At 40.1% G+C, this 18,016-nt stretch overlaps 1 protein-coding gene across 1 annotated transcript in view; it reads left to right on the forward strand.

Moving 5' to 3' along the window:
- grin2bb (glutamate receptor, ionotropic, N-methyl D-aspartate 2B-b) overlaps positions 1 to 18,016 on the forward strand; it is a gene marked incomplete at its 3' end in the record, with an annotated part of 76,808 nt that overhangs the window by 24,791 nt on the left and 34,001 nt on the right. Inside the window, exons 2-3 of the mRNA XM_083980249.1 lie at positions 13,474 to 13,617; positions 15,380 to 15,650. Coding sequence (XP_083836375.1) covers positions 13,474 to 13,617; positions 15,380 to 15,650 — 415 coding nt within the window. The remainder of the gene's footprint in view (positions 1 to 13,473; positions 13,618 to 15,379; positions 15,651 to 18,016) is intronic.

Below are 18,016 nucleotides of genomic sequence, written 5' to 3' on the forward strand. Positions count from 1 at the left end.
TGTGTGTGTGTGTGTGTCAAGACAAAGAGATTTGTTCTAATTAGACATTCAGCTGATGATTACGTTTCAGGAGCTGGTGGTGCAGAATTGAAGACATGTTGGAGAGAAGATAATATAAACTCTCTAGAGCTTTAATGGAGTCTGATGGTTGAATGCATGCTGTGGCTTTATCACATTTGGCTTACAGTAAAAGGGAAAGATCACATTGGGGAAAAAAGAGAACTTCTATTAATCATAAGTCATTAAAAATTCCTTGACGCCTTGGCATACTTGGATGGTTTTGTTTACTGGAGTGAGCTCCAGTTAGCGTGGGAATAAGTCCCTTCAGAGATTTTTGTTTGTTATACGTCTTGTCCACTTTGCAGCTGTCTGAAAAATTCAAGTGCAGCACAGGAGTAATTCAATAAATGGCTTTATAAGCAACAATGTGGAGTTTGAAGTAAGAATGTAAAACCTCTGAACACTGTGCAGCACGAGGGACTTTCATTTCCTGAGTGAAGCGTGAATGCAGCCGCCTCCTCTGAGTCTGTCAGCAGTAGGATAACGCTCCCGACTTAGCCAAGTACAAGCCACGTGGCACTCTGCCTTGCTCATTTCCTGAGCCAGGGATTGAGCCTACTCCTCACTACTTGGTATGAGTTTGCAGATGATGTCATTGCTACCGAGTGTCATATCTACTTGATAAATCAGGATACAGTTGACCTATCTGGACAGCATGTAAGCATGTGGCTTAGCTGCTGGCTGTCACATTGTGGGTAATAGATACCGTGACGAGGTCGCAGCTTATTGCATGAAAACGACTGTAAACTAGAAAATGGGCTGCAGTATTTACTACATGTACATCGCAGTATAATGATTATTGAGTGTAGATCTTGATGTACAACTTGAGAGATTTAAATGAAACTCATTCATAATCTTGGGAGCATCAGTGTGCTCTGCCAATTTCAGCCAATATACCTAGATTTTAATATATTTAAATATCTTTGCAGAATATAATTTGTGCAAAGTTGGCATTTTATGCTGAGGGTGGAGCCGAAGGAGAACACATGGATCATTTGGAGTTTGAAAAACCTGGAAATGGTTCATCCTCCAGACAACATTTACTGTATATCCTTAGAAAATGTACAGTTTCTTATCAGATTTTAATATTCCCAGTGAACTTTGGTGTTGTGGTGGTGATGAGAGAGGAAACGTCAGTCAAACAATGAACATCTGCAGTACATTTAATATGCAGTCATTGGTCCTGACGTAGTTTTCAGATGACCCTATCAACCAACACCATCGTCCTTACGCTATGCAGCTGACGTACAGTAGCAAAAAACAAACATGTTTTGCCTGCCGCTTTGATTAAACCTACCTTTTGTATCAGCAGCGTACCAGTCGTACAAATAAACAAATATGCAAATAAAATGATGGCAGGCAGCATTGTTAAGCAGGAATATGCTGTTTTTAACCAGCAACAGCTTTCTGCGGGGAGCTGATGTGTTGAGCTTCTATAAGCAGCTACTGTAAGACATCATTTGCATGATTTGATTTGTGAGCTTTACTCACCAGGTGCGGGGAGCAAGAGAGAGAGAGCAGCCTCACAGTCACTACTGAGAAAATCAACATATAATTATTCCCCATGTGCTGTGCTTTAAAAGTATATTTACACGCTCGGCAGGTGATGGTTATTCTTTGCATGAAGGTATGAATGAGTATCAATAGATGTCATGCCACTCAGATTTCACCTCAATAAACTGATTCTTAAAATTCTTTATAGGTATTTTTTTGCCTACAGTATATAGTTTGTTGAGGGCGTAGCAGCTTGAAAGGCAAAGCAGCACATTGGAAATAACATGAAACAATGTTTTTTCTGTGATGATTTGTGCCCATCTTTCCCTTTGTTTGTGTTTAGATTCAGCACAAACACTGTGAACTCTGTTGGAGCTGAGGAGCTTCTTCTAAATTTCAAATTATTAAATCTGTGTGAATATATTGCTGTATACACTTTTTATAAACATTTTGATTTTGCATGGTAAGTGCGTGCATGCGTGTGTGTGAGATTGTTAATAGTCAGTGATCCATAATCACAGAGTTGTGCAGTTTTTGTTCAATCCTACAAGTTGTCTCCTGGAGGCTTTAGTTGGACCATGTGCTGGTTTCTAACACAAGGTTGCAGCAAAGTGGATTCTGGCTCTTCTGTGAAGGAGTCCAAACAGTTTGGAAGTAAATGTGCACTTTCACATGATGCAACAAAGACTCTTTTTTTGGCTTGTCTGTTTGCATAGGTCATTTGAGGTTCTTGTTGAAGAGTTGAGTTATTGCTGAAATTTTGAAGGATTTTCCTAATACTGAAAACACCTAAAAAAAAAAAAAAGACTTAAATGCAGTAAAAATGCTGCTCTTTCTTTACCCAAATGTATTAGAGTTCTTCAAACCACACAAATGAAAGACAAAGCAAAGAACATCAACCTCAGCTATGATAAAAGAGGCAAATCTATTGCCTTAATTTTTTTATTGCTGCCTTGAATTGTTCATTTACACACAACACCAGAATTTTAGCACATTTAGCACATAACGTTTTGTTATCCTGGCCTATGTAGATATCTTACCAGTTGCATACATCAGCAGTACAACAAACAAACAAACAAATACTATCCAAGAAATAATTTTTTTTTTTTTTTTTTTTTTTTCTGTTATTGTCACCATATTTCATATTCTCAAAATCAGCCTTGCATACAAAGGCCGTCCTGTGTGGAAAACAGCAGCACCATCGTCATCATCATCATCGCTCAACTGGCCACTGTGGAGTGAATCATATTTCGGTGCTTCTGAAATCATTTCCTCGACAAAAATAGCAGGAGTGTTTCAATCAGAACATTAAATGAAGTGCACTGAATGAAGCTGGGGAAGAGTCGTGGAAACAGGGTCATTGATAATTAAGCAGCCGAATATGAGATTAATTAACGCTGTGTGTGTGTTTGATTAGGAATATGATGATGAAGCATGTTGGGCTCAAATTGAGGAGGATTGACAGCGGCAGTGGCTGCGCTCAGACTGTGAGGAGGAGAGATAGACAGAGGGAGGAAGATGAAAGGTGGAGAAAGACGAGTGTGATGAAGTGGAAAAAGCTGAGTGTTAGAGGGAACAATGTGCATGCTGCCACTTGTGTGTGTGTGTGTGTGTGTGTGTGTTTGTGAGCCCCTGTCTCTGAGTTCCAAGGGTTTGCCTGTTTTTTCAAGCGAGGCTCCTCTCTATCTCTCTCTCAGCCTTAACAGCCTCCACTTCTCTCCCGCTCTCCCTCTCTCTCTTTCTTCTTTCTCTCCTTGTTCCTCTCCTGCTCTGCTCCGTCTCTCTACCCTCCAGTCCTCTCCCGCCAGGGCTTGTTGAGCGGTGGGCCAATATGTCGCTCTGCCTCTGCAAATCTAATTGGAGACAGGCTTTCACTGGCATGACATGGAGATGAGTTGCCAAATCCTTTTCAGCCCTCCTGTTTGAGGCTCGCTCCCCTCAGCCTCAGCTCCTGTACAGTACTGCACACTGACGCAGCAGCTGCAGCCGCCGAGGCAGGCTCAGCGCAGACTACGCACCCAAGGAAGTGTCCATGACAGTCTTAGCCAAATCAAACATACCCAGTGCTCACTGTCTTAATGGGTTTAAATCACGGCATAGCTGCTGACGCTTCACCGACAATTTAAATACATGACACCGAGAGGGAGAGACGTCAGCACTGTGGAGATCATGGAACTGTAAAAAAAAAAAAAAGAAAAGAAAGAAAACTCTGTGGTGTTGTATTTACACAGATGTGTGTGCATTAATATACCGTGTGTTTCTGTCATCTGCTGGGTCTCCAGTGAGTTCACTGAGAGCGCAGAGTCATCGTCTTAACAGGAGGTTGCACTCGTATGTTACTGTAGGCAGCAGCACTGCACCTCAGGGAGCGGGAATGAGACGGTAGAGGTTTGTGTTACTAAGCTGGCTCTCTGGTGCCATATCTGCACAAAGGTTGAATACTGCCTCAGAAATGATTCACTCCTCCACCACCAGCCTGTTGTCTTGGATGGGGGGAGTAATTCACACAACTAACTGTTGCAGATTCAGTGCAACTACACCTAGACTGCTTTGAGACTGAAAGCTGAAACACCAAGGCAACGTCTGATGGAAGTCAGGGTGAGCAAAAGTGAGAATAGTGATATAAAGAAACAAAGACTATAACTGACAATACACATTAGTTTGTTATTACCTGTGACAGAAGAAACTACAGTATATTTAAAAGTACATCAGTGCACATGTTTTTAAAGAGGATTACAGCCTTTTGTGGAACATAATAAAACAAAAAAGAAAAGGAAGAAGAAAAAAGACAGAAGGAACCTGAATACCAACTAAATTTTTCTCAGGAGATATACATGTTTTATTGATTAAATTACTTGCGGCGAACATCACATCTTTACCACATAGTCAGATAGTCCCATTTAACATTTAAACCACCTTGAAAACAGGTATGAAAATATTAAACTCCAACGTAGGTAGGAATCTTATAACCTTTAATATTAATTTTTTATATCTCAATGTTTGAAATGTCATGAATCATATTTGTCAGCTTGATCTTTCATCTTCATCAACTAAGTATATTAGTGTGTGGAGTAACAGGTTATCTGGATGCTATTAGAGTTTAGGGTGAAATTAGCCGCTCTGGCCTAATTTTTGGGACTTTGCTAAATATGAACAACGGTAAGATCCAGGGTAGTGTTACCATCGAGTCCTAGTCGTGAAATTTTTTCTTGCAAACTTGTGTTTTTTGTAAACACATCCAAACAGGGTTATGTTATAATGAAATACGAGTGTGAGCCTGGATTTTTTAAAACGTGCAATACCCTTCCTCAATTTGTCTTTACTTTAAAGTCTTCTTTGTGGATCATGCTCTGGAGAGGGGTGTTGACTGTTGGAATGACATACACAACTTTAACTAAACCACTGAAACCTTTCTGACTTTCTCTCTGCGTGTTCATTTTAAAAACAGATGTGACTGAAATACAGAAGCAAAATATTTGTGCTGGGCAGCAGCAGCTGGAAAATGGTTTTGGGGTGACATGCTGGTTAACGTGTGTTGTTTTAATTGGTTGTGTTTCTGTCACGTTTTCAAACGTCTTTTTTTGTCCTACAACAGAAACAGAAACACTGAAAATAAGAACATCTTTATTGGTGATTCAGCTGTAATAAAATACTGCACATGTGAGCAAATGGACAAAGACAACACAGTGATGTCATTTGTTTACTGCAGTTTCACAGCAGTTCCCAACTACGTCCTCTTTTTCACACATTGAACATACACCTCATCTTGTTAAAGGTCCTTTATACAACAACCAGACAGACATGTTCATGCCTGTCCACTCCGCACTCCCTCAACAGTGTCTAACCAAATCTGGCAGCACAAATGACGAAATGTAACCCACCTCACCGCCAGTAAATTGTGATCTATAGAAAGGAGACACACGCAGCTTGAAAATGAGGGGATAAACCACTTTCTAGGGTTCCTCATGGTTGAGATGCAGGGCCGCTGCTAGGAATTTTGGGCCTCCTGAAAGAATACTTAGTTTCTGATGTAATACAGCCATTTATTATTATTATTTTTCCAATTAACCTCTCAATAGAGTTACTGGACATTAGTATGTAAATTATGTAGTTGTCTTTATATTACATTCACAACAGTGACTTCAGATAAATCTACATTACAGAACTGAGAGAGCTGAGTCAGTAATGTGTAGTTAAGTGATCGCCAGTGTCTACCTCAGTCACTCACCATCAGCATCCTCTGAGTGCTGGTCTGGGTGAGAGGATGTCACAGCTGATTCTGTGAGTAGCAACATAAAGTTTTAATTGTTCCATTTCATATTGTTTTTGTACACATTATATTTTATGGAACAAATGATAAAGAACTTACCAAACCATATCGGTGTCATTCATTAGGCTACAGAACCAAACGAGCTGAATGTAATTGATATATAAGTAGAGGCACAGCAGTACTCTAGGCAGTGTCATATCTACCTCATTTACCATTAAAATCATCTTTAGTGTGATGGCGGAGGTGATCTGGGTCAGAGGAGGCCGCAGCCCAGTCTGTGAGTAGCAGCCAGCACAAAGGTTTAATTTTAACAAGAGGCATGTTAACAAGCCATCAGTTTAGTTTAACACTAGAACCACCAAGACCGTTTACATCAATACTACAATCTATGACTTTTCCTAAACATAATGTGTTTGATGGTTTCTGAAGCCTACAACTTATTAAAATGAAACACACGATAACTGAGCATGTATTCCTCAGGCCGCCTGCTTAAGCGGTCATAGACCGCTGTGGCCAGCAGTGGTTATAGAAATAATTACGGCACAATGTTTACACTTCATGGTTTTTTGTGTGTCTATTTTTTTCCTCACTAGTTGTTTTCATACAACATTAGTTTATATGTGAATCAGGAGTAAGCGAACAAGTGAGAGAGAGAGAGAGAGAGAGAGAGAGAGAGAGAGAGAGAGAGAGAGAGAGAGAGAGAGAGAGAGAGAGAGAGAGAGAGAGAGAGAGAGAGAGAGAGAGAGAGAGAGAGAGAGAGAGAGAGAGAGAGAGAGAGAGAGAGAGAGAGAGAGAGAGAGAGAGAGAGAACACACCAGATTACACATAACAGCAAAAACTAAAACATGTTTGTTAGAAATGAGAAGAAATGGAGAAGAAAAACACAAAGAATATATACATAATATACTGTATGTCCAGGAGACTTCATCCTGTCCTCACAATGTGAGTGTGGAAGGATCGGATAGTGGCACACAGACAGAACAACTATAAAAGACCTTGAGTAGATAATAAACTAAAGGCTCTGAGGGCAAAGATAATAATCCAGTAAATATCAGTGTGAACAGCGACACGACATGAGAGCAGCACACGTGTCCAGATGCAGATGTGTGTCAGTACAGGCCCATCATCATTCAATCACTCATCCCTACCCCAACACAACATATTATGAAGAAGGACTAACATAGTATTTTTTTTTCCATTTACAGAACTGTGTGTGACTGGAAACGGTGTAATTACATATGAGGTCAGGAAGACTGCTGAGGGGCTTGTAGGGGGGTGGGCACGCTGCTTCTAGTGTTAAGCACTCTGTTAGTAGCTGGCGAGCCCAGCCTGTAGGCTGCCGATGTGAAATGACAGGCAGGTAAGCAAGCAGGCAGGGAGGTAGCTCCTGTGATGACACATGCAAACTACACCCACTCCCCAGGGCACCTGCATGGCAATGGAGCTGAGGTCCTTTATGTAGAAACTGAGGACAAAGAGGAAAAGATCGGGTGAGGGGGTCACAACAGAAAAGAGAGAGAGAGAGAGAGAGAGAGAGAGAAAATGACACTACTGAATAGAGGACAGGAATTAAATAGGGGTGATTAGGATATGAAAGAGAAAGTAGAATGAGATGATGATTAGCTGCAATCTAAGAAGGAGCGAATGAAGTAAGTAGTGCCCTCACGATCTGGCTGAATAGTAGGTTTGATCTGACAAGTGATTACACTGCTCTGAGCCCACTTTTACAAAGAGAGACAAGGAGACTATGATACCAAGACAAGGAGGGAGTAGAGGTTGAAGGAGAAATGAAAAGTGTGTGTGTTTGTAAGGAAGTGAGAAGAAATGAAAAAAATTCAGTTGAGAGCACAATAAAGCATGACATGGTGTCTGTCTCTGTACACCTAAACCCCTATGTAGCGGAGGTAAGTGTTACTTTAGCTATTGTGATCACTGCATTTGAAAAATTAACTAATTCAGCAGCAATAATGTCTTCATGCGGAACAGTTTTCAGTGAAACCACGTTGTGCGGACATAGCCAGCATTTTAGAAACCTCCCTCAGATAGTTATGAGGCAAAAGGAAAGTGTCCATATTTTGAATTATTTGGACTTTTCATATTTCATTCATTGAGTTAACTGTTCAATTATACATGAAGGTCTAATGCTGTTTCAAAGCTTTCTCCTCATAGCAAGCATTAAAATTATGGCGGAGAAATGCTGAAGCATTTTATCTGTTAGTTTTGCTGGCAAGTAGTCCAATTTAGACTTGTTGAATCTAAGCTATTGGAAATGGCTTTTAAAGCAGCCAGCATGTGTAAGTCATTCAGTGTAGAATTCAAACTCAGGTGGCAATTCACAAATAAATAAATAAATGAAATACATCACATGGGGTGTCCTTAATTGTTGCCATAGCCCTTGGTAGAAGAAATAGTCCTTATGTGTTGACAGTCAGTTAATTACCCACATACTGTGGGCTCTAATTTGGTAGACTAGGTGCAGGCGAGGCGCATCTGCCCTGCGCCTCGCCTTCGCTTCGCCAACGGGGAGTGGCCAGGAGCAGATTGCGATTTTGCTTCGAGACGCAGCGGAGCGCATCCCGCCTACTTCCCTCCCACCGGCGCAAATGGCATAGAGGGTGGAGAGAAGGCGTGGAGTGGGTTTGACACAGCCGAGTCAGATCTTCACCAATCAAATGAGCTCCTCTCCTCACCTTTAAATCCGCCGCGCGCGCAAGGCGGACGTTTGATTTCACCGTGGAAGAGAAGATTTGAATCAGCACATACAGATTACAGCATACACATTCAGCACATCTACAGTATATCGATTGTCCCGTCACACTGATGACAGATCAAAGGCTGCACAGATGAAAGATGAGGATGGATTACTGCTGTGTTGACACTACACGATTATCTGCTATATTTATGTATTTACTTATTGATTTATTGAGCCGCATCGTCACGCGACCATAACAAATAAAACTGAAAACAAATAAACTATCATTTCTCACAGCAAACCACAATCAGCCTGGCATAGTGCTCATAGTGAGCAGATATTAACATCTCCCCTCTCAGGTAAATTCTAAAGAAAAAAGAAAAAGAGAGACGCTCCGCGATGCATCCATTACGCACAGCTGTTTGTGCACACGTGTTTAAATATAGGTTACTAAATATGAGTGTCTTTATTAATGGAAAAGGGGTGTGTGTGTTTTGTTTTTTGTTTTTTTTTACTGGGCAACAGCTCTCAATCTGTCAGAGCAAGTGAGACGGGAGGAAACTGATGTTCTGGTCCGGTCCAAGCTGGCAGTGTCAGGTCACGCGAACAGACCTCACGGGCTGATGGTGCAAAAGTAGTCTGGGAGGGAGGAGGTTATGATGTTTGCTCTGACAGATTGCTGTTGCCCAGTAAAAAAAAAAAAAAAAACAAAACACACACAGCCCTTTTCCATTAATAAAGACACTCATATTTAGTAACCTATATTTAAACAAGTGTGCACAGATCACAACATAACAAACAGCTGGGCGTAACGAGGCATCGCGGAGCGTCTCTCTTTTTCTTTTTTCTTTAGAATTTACCTGAGATGGAGATGTTAATATCTGCTCACTATGGTGCCGAGGCTGATTGTGGTTTGCTGTGAGAGATGATAGTTTATTTGTTTTCAGTTGTATTTGTTATGGTCGCGTGACGATGCGGCGCTGGCCCCTAATAAATCAATAAGTAAATAAATAAATAGCTGATCATCTGCAACGGCACAGTGTGTAGTGTCAACACCTGCTCTTGGGACATCCACGGCTGTCTCAGTCCCTCCCTGGTTTCATCTGTGTTAATTCAGTCAGGCTGAGTTTCCATTACGCAAGCCTTTGATGGTCATCAGTGTGACGGGACAATCTATATAGATATAGGTGTATGTGCTGATTCAGATACAATAAATAGGGGTTATTGTGATGATGATTATTATTATTATTATTATTATTATTAATTGCATTTAAATGTGCCTGGAAGTGTGGAAATCTGCCTGTGAGGTCTTGGTGACGTGTCTGCACTGCGCGCTGGGCAGTCAAATTGCCACTGCGCTGGCTGCGCTTCGCCTTGCGCTGACATTAGACCAGGTTGGAGCTGGCGAGCTTTCGGCGCACTCTCCGCGCGGTCTATCGGCAACAAATTGTCACTGCGCCACGGCGAATCTGTCGACACCTCCCCCTGCTGCGCGACCACTCCCATCTCAGCGCACAGCAGTCCACCAATTTACCGAATCCGCTGCGCACCTTGTTGCACTGGAGGAAAATGCCACTGCGCCAGCTGCGTCAGGGCTCGCTTCGCTGCGCCCCCGTGAGTTGCGCCAAGAAATTAGGGCCCTTCATGTTGAATTTTAAACACCACTTTTCATTGCAAAGAGCATCAGAAACCAAAATCTATTGGGTAAACTCCATTGTGGAGGCAAAAACTTAAAAATATCTCAACAATACAGTATTTGGACAGTGAGTAATCATTCAAGACTTTTTTTTTCTCATTCTGACCTAAAGGATGAGGCTGGTGTTATTTTCTATATTCTAGTCTATATATTCCATATTTGCAACAAACCCCATGGAAATAGGCCTACAAAAACCAATAATGCATTAGTTCACCCATCAATTCTTTCCTTATGCACCAACCCTGTCTGCAGCATTCATCACAAAACCCATTTGTTCCTACTGAAGATGCAAATCCATAAAATAGATCATAAATGTGCAATTTTAATTTTCACAAAATGGTCAGTGATTTTCTTAAACAGTTGGACACCGTAGTTTTTAACACACATTGTTCAAACAGGAGAAAATAGGGCATGTGCAAAGAACTATTTTCAGCACAATTTATGCTCTGGTGAATATTTACAGCAGTAGGACGGTGTATGTGGGATTGATTCAAAATAAATTACAGTGCACATGTTCTTAGTAATGAAGGAACATGTCATCCGGAGCAACAGTGTGAGTCACTGATACATTTTTAATCATTTTAGAACAATATGATGAATAAGCTATATAAAATGTATTAGCATAATTAAGTTTTGATCTTTTTATGGGGTTTTGTTGTCAATGAGAAAAATTCAGAATATCACCAGTCTTATCCTCCTTAAGACAGGAGGGAGTTTTCAGTGTGGTGAACAGATGGCAGGATGGATACTGGGAAGGGTTGGAGGAATTATACTGGATCCACAGATGGAACGATAATGTTGGGGTAAATCATATGTACAGTAGCACTCGTTTTTACAATTCATTTAAAACTCAGCATGTTGAAGCTGAAATCCTCAAACGGTGATTGGTTTTGATGGAAAGTGTCAGGTCAAAAGTGGACGGTGCATTAGCTGTCAGGCATGCATGAGAGTCCCTTCATTATCTTTCTGAACCAACCACAGTGTATTTACTGGTGTAGGTGACAACGTCAGCCTACACGCACTCACACACACACACACACACACACACATACACTCTCACACTCACACAGCCTGCTTATTTCCACCGCTGCCAATCCCCTCACCATCACTTGACACTGCTATGTTATAACCTCATTACAGTGAAAAGTAGGTAACATATCATTTCTGTCCCTGTGGGTAAAAACAAGGAAGACCGGGAGAGATGAGCTTTGATGTAGAGTGGAGGTAGCACACCTAACCTGGGGAGTGCTCAGCCTCCTGCATGACTAACATGTATGACTGATGTGGATGGATATACGTAGTTCACATATGTGCATGCTGAAACATAAACATCAGTGCGTGCAAGTTTAAGTTATTCTGGAGGGCATATCCAGGTAAATCCAGTACTGAAGAGTGAATTTTTGAACTTTAACCTTGTACAGTATGTAAACTCAAGTTTGATACAATCAAGAAAAAGATAATTGATTAAATAGCATGTGAGGTAATCTGTGCCATTGTGATGTACGGAGGATCCCAGATTTTACCTCAAGTTCAATCATTGTCTTCACCTTACGTAAAAAAGTAGAAAACAGAAACAGAGTAATTTCTAGGAAATTCAAGTACTGTTATTTTGAGAGTGAGACGAGAAGATTGATATCGATCACAGGTCTGTGTGTAATGTGTGAGGCTGGAGTCAGAACATGTTAAAGCTTACTACAGTACTCAGCTGTTCCCTGGCACAGCGCCTGTTCACATTTCGTACCATCTCTGAGCTGCAGTCAGGGATGTTGCAGGGCAGAATTATTTATATGTTATACCCTGTTTAAACAAGAGAACCTTAAAGGCAGTGTGAGATATATTTCAGGCCATGTTTGTGAAGTCTGTTTTTGTGTATTTCATTTTATACATGAAATAATACTCTTTTTAGAGGAATTACCAAAACTGCAGTTTCTCAGAAATGTTCCCCAAAATACAATGTTTGATCAAAAAGGGATAAACAACATCTGTTTGGTAATTGATTAATGATTGAAGTCATTTGGTAAACAAAAATGGCCTCCCTTGCTTTTCTGTTCTCAAATGTGATGATAATGGGCTGATTATCTTTAGATTATTGGTTGCCAAAGGGAAATAATAATCAGCTTTTTTTTGCCTTATTATAATAAAGTAATAATCAAAATGATTAGCAGATTAATTGATAATGAAAACTAGTGCTAGTTGTCGCCTCAATAATCACCCACATTTGTCTTTAGCATTCCTAATGAAATTAACCAACTTTACTTTGTGTTTTGTGGTAATAAGCTAATATAGCATGCTAATATCCTAAAGCGATGGTGAATATTTATTTGCTAATTATTGGATAAACTAATTTGTCTGTTTGTTGATGATAGTATAAAGTGTATGCTAAGCTAGGCTAACCATGTCCTCCAGCTCTGTGTTTTCCTCCCTATTGGGTCTTTTGGTATATTTTCAAATGTTGGACTATTGCTTTAATCCAGACACTTTCAAATTCATTGTCCAGTGTTTAAGCTTGAGCCAGTGCCTCCAGTCATCTCAGTCACATTTCAACAGTAGCCTATATTTCATTCTGGGCAAACAGAAGACCCCAGACATGATGCTGTCCTCATTACGGCCCCTCTAGCGTGTCGCCTCTGGTCACTTACATTTGTGAATAATCCATCTTGACTTCTATGTCCCGATGAGTTGCTGGCCCGCCCTTGACCAATCCATGACATGAGCCATCAGGCTCCTGCAGCTCCAAGAGCGCTTCTGACTTTGTCTCTTCCCTCTCTTTCGTTGAAGAAAAATGTTTTGACAGAAATGTGTCCAGGAGACTACATTAAACATCATGGGGCCAGGTGGTGGCCCTCTTACCTGTTGGGTTCCCTGTAGCATACTAAATGAGCTAAGATTTATCAGGGTTCCTTGATAATGAATGAGTCACCTTTTCTTGTTTTGAATATTCATAACTATAAAAAACTATACTGTATAAACTGTAAAAAAACAAAACAACAACAAAACATTTTGTCATTGCATGGGAGTACAAGTCTAGTTATAAAAAAGTACAATGTAACAAATATGTCATGTTATTGCATATTATTTTGTGCCGTTTCAAAATATGAACAGAGGAGACACTCAGAGCTACAAACTGCACTTTATTTGTTCCTGAGGCTTGCGGTAGCTGGACACGCTCCATCATCGTCTGTGCCCTACCTTCCAGTTCACTCTCATGCTGTATGACTCATGACCTTGTTCGCTGATCAGCTCCATGTTTCTGGTTTCTAGGACGACAACTCCATGTTTTTCCAGTTTGGTCCGTCCATCGAGCAGCAGGCCTCCGTCATGTTGAACATCATGGAGGAGTATGACTGGTACATCTTTTCCATCGTCACCACATACTACCCAGGCTACCAGGATTTTGTTAATAAGGTAAATTAAACGGCACTCTATAACAAACATGTACACAAATATGCCCCACAAAACAGTGTATTACCATTGATATGGCATGATTTAAGTATTGTAAATGCTCAACACTTGTACAAAATATACTGCTTATAATAATAATAATAATCGTCATTTTTATTTATAATGCGCTTTTACAAGTGCTCAAAGACGCTTGGCAATAAACTGAGGCCAGACTATTACCTGCAAAGATAAATATGTTCTTTTGATAAACACTGACTCCAGAGACAGCAGGACACTTATTACATATAAAGCTAATGGCCATAAACTTTTTCAAACACAATTTCATATTAGAGATTCATTTCTGCTCTGCATCCCAGGAACATTAGATATTATTACTTTTGTCTTTTGGGGACCCATTAGAGGAGGGCCTGACACTTCCTGTAAGTTTCACATCATTTCTTTTTAGTTTTCTTTATTATTTATATTGTGCAATTTATTTAGCAAAGCTATACAATGGATGGAATAATCGTAACAAAAGTATCTGCAGTATGTCTGAGTCTGGTTTTAAGCCTTTATTTCAAGCTTTTAAAAAATGATAAGGTTTGGCAGAGCCTGGTACAAGTGGGTTGTAAGTTCCATTTTCTGATTGCTTTAATGGAAATAGGAGATTGGCCGAACATGTCCTTTTGAATGCAGCCACTCACTGACGCTTCAGCCTCCTTATCTCCAGAGCTGAGAACAGACACTTTAAAGTGGATGGTATGAGATTCTGAACAGCTTCGAACATCAGACACTTCAAAAAATGAAAAGTTATTGAAAGTAAGCTAATCATATCTCCTAATAATACTGCAGCAGTGGCAGTGTACCCATCTGAAAAAAACAAAAATGAATCATGTAAATAGAGGTCATGAATGATTATAATTAGTGGTCATGGTCCTCTGAGGCGCTATGCTCAGTGAGCTTTATGCTGAAAGACTATACAGTAATGTACAATATAGACCCTTATATCAGCTCGTTTAGTTTGTATCATCTGTACTGTATATTTGTGTAATATTTGAAAATATTTTGAAAACAAGAAATTCACATCCCCAGTGAATACAGTAACAAGAAAAGCTTAAACCAGTGTGCATTTGTGTAGCCAGTTATTACCAGCGACATAAATCTCATTCCATACTACTGTCCTCTTGCTAGAACAAATAAAGTGTACAGAAAAAAACATCCAGGGTTTCTAAATAATAACATTTTAAAAAAGAAAAAAATTTAATTAATGTTGTAATAGTATGTCTTGCACACGAAAGCTTTGCTCTTGACTTATATTCGACTTTTATACTGTAACTCCCTTTGAACCAATTCCCCATAAAAGTCATGGATCCACAAATACAAATATAAATTTATAATAAATATAAAAACATTGTTTTGTGATCTGGGATTACAAGTGCCCAATGAAAAATTAAGTTAACAATATCATATCTATATGATAGTTTTGTGTTTGATGCGTGTGTGTGTGTGTGTGTACTGTAAGTGCATGCGTGTGTGTGTGTCTTTAGGATTTGGGAGCCATTTGAGGAACATTACCTAATCTCGCTCTTGTTACATTTACAAAAAAGAATCGACCAGTGCTTCCTACTCCCAGGAGACGTGTAAAGACAAAACAGTTTTGCAATCCGGGAGCTGGAGGAGGAGACATCTCAGTCAATTTTGTTCCAGTATCTCTCTTTAACAACTCCACTGAATATGTGCAGCCTACACTTTTTAAAACTACATCTCCCTTTCCTATCTACTGTAGGTCCGCAGCACCATAGAGAACAGCTTTGTGGGCTGGGAGCTAGAAGAGGTCCTCCTACTGGACATGTCTGTGGACGATGGAGACTCCAAGATCCAGAACCAGATGAAGAAACTGCAGAGTCCCGTCATTCTGCTTTACTGCACTAAGGAGGAAGCCTCCACCATCTTTGAAGTAGCTCATTCTGTAGGTCTTACTGGCTACGGCTTCACCTGGATCGTGCCCTCACTGGTGGCCGGAGATGCAGATAATGTTCCCGCTGTCTTCCCCACAGGTACGCCCAAACACCAGGGGCTGGTTTCATAAAGACTGACTTTTGACTGTCTATCAAACCTAAAGAAAAGTCAGACTTTAAACCTCTAAATTTGCACAAAGCGATGTACTTTCTCATTATTTTAACATAAGTAAGACCAAGGAACCATGTCAAATACTGAGCTCCATTCATGGGAGTAAAAACCTTCCTACAGATACACATGTATCTAGCCACTCATGAATCTGAGTTGTGCTGTGTTGAGCATGATTCCTACATCTGTACTTTGATTGGACAATTCTTTTCTAAGGGATTCACCAGCACTGCTTATTCTCACACATCTGTTCTCCTTTTTTGTTTCCTTTTACTCATTAAAGACGAGTCATAGAGAATTAGGAAGCCACAAGGCCATGCTGATCAGCCTGTCCTCCATTTTTTGTAAAGTCAAGTAAGTTCTAGTTGTTGGAATCAGGATGATTGCGACTGGCTCAAGTCTCTGTGTTGCAGGATATTATAATATCTAACCTTATATATAACCTCTTATATATAAGAAGGTTAAGTCTTACTTAACGTTTTCCTGTAGTGTTGCAGGGTGTTTCTCGCAAGTCTCAGTGGGAGGCACAAGGCTGCAGAGCCTTATTCACAGTTAGTAGCAGCCATCACTGCTTGCAGGTTTTGAATCTCTGATTGTGTGAAGAACTTGGTGACGAGGCAAAGGTGCCCTGTGGAAATGTAAAAGATGATGTCCTCGCTCCAAGTTAGTTACTTTCTCTTTGCAGCGGTTTCCACCCACATGTTCTATAGGCATTTTAAATTTGGGGCATGAAAAAACTGTGCGGACATGCAGAAAATGTAAGGAAAGTAGGTACAAAGACTAAGGTGAAGCAGGTGTAACACAAAGAGACTTAGTGAATGAGTCATGACATACTTGACACATGTGACTTCAATGTCCGCTGAAGCCTCCTCTCTACTGATGAGACAAAAAATAGTGGCAGATCAGATCTGTGTGGATTGATGAGACGGTTACTATGGAAATTGCTGTTGGTGTAGAGTTTGCATAGGAGTCACATAGTTAATCCTTTGCCTTAAAATAAGTCAGTCTTCTTTGTGCAGAAACTTTCTAAATTGTTTTTGATTCATGTAAGAGCAAAAATATGAAGTCTCTGGTCTTGGTCAGTCTAAAATATCTTCATGAAACCCACTCCAGATAAGTAGGAGGTGTTATTACCATTTCAGAGTTTAAATAGAGATCTCAAACAAATAATACCAATAGACTCTCTATCATCACACTGTGAATGGTTTTTTTTTCATCACTGTACATGACGAACAACCACTAATACCATTGATGATAAATCGTGATAGGTTTAGTCTCCACTCTTTTTAAAAAGGTGTAGCTTTTGTGCTCTTTCACAGCATCAACTGCATGTATCTGTTGCATCAATTTGAAATTCATTCAGTACCTGCATCACTAGATTCCCCATCTCCATTCACTGGGCCCATCTTGTGTGGTGACAGAAGTTAAGGGGTCAAAACCAGGATCAAACAACTCCTTACTGAGCAACAGACTTAAATGTACAGTACACACCACATTTTTCTGTGGTATGTTCTTAGAAAAAACTTTGTATTGAAATGCGGGCACAAATGACAGATGGGCCTCTTTGCATATATGCAAATGTCCTCCTAGTTTATTTGCAGTATGCTGTCCCAGTCAGTGGTAGGCTGCATACTAATTAACCTCAGGTAAGTAAGACTTTGATTTGGTCCTCTGTGGTAATTTTACATCCACTCCTTATGCAATACTTCACATAAATATGAGACAAATGTAGAATGACAAGGTTTGTGTTTTTTTATTGTAGCTATCAGGTCTAATAATAGTCTGAGCTTTGGCCTCACTGGAATCCATCATTAAGAGAATTTCCTGTGATGTTGTTTTGAAAATGTCTCCAGGGCTGCAGGGCATCGGGTCAAGCAGGAAAAAGACCTCTTTGTCTCTTCCTCGCACCTTTCCTCTCCACTGGTCACTTTGAAACAGTCCATTTGTATTGCAAGACAATCACTTCTGCACTTCCATTTGCTTGTCTATCCTATTTTATCGTGTGTGAAACCAGTAACTGCACAAACATTGCCTGAAAACGCAACAGATTTAAACATATTCTAAACCAGCAATGGAAAATGACCCAAAAACACAGTTTGGAAATTGATGTTGACATTTGATAGCCAGCAGTTATTAATGCTTGAAAAGTCAAGCATAACAAAATGAGCGGGAGGATGACTGATAAAGTTATATTTAGATATCTTTTTTCATGTGTTTTCAACCCATATGAGCTTTTTTCTAAAAGTAAATAGCTCCACTCTGGCTTGGAACAAATTAAAATATTGTAGGTACTGTA

This window comes from Trachurus trachurus (assembly GCF_905171665.1).
Source record: "Trachurus trachurus genome assembly, chromosome: 1".
In the NCBI taxonomy this organism is placed as follows: Eukaryota; Metazoa; Chordata; class Actinopteri; order Carangiformes; family Carangidae; genus Trachurus; species Trachurus trachurus.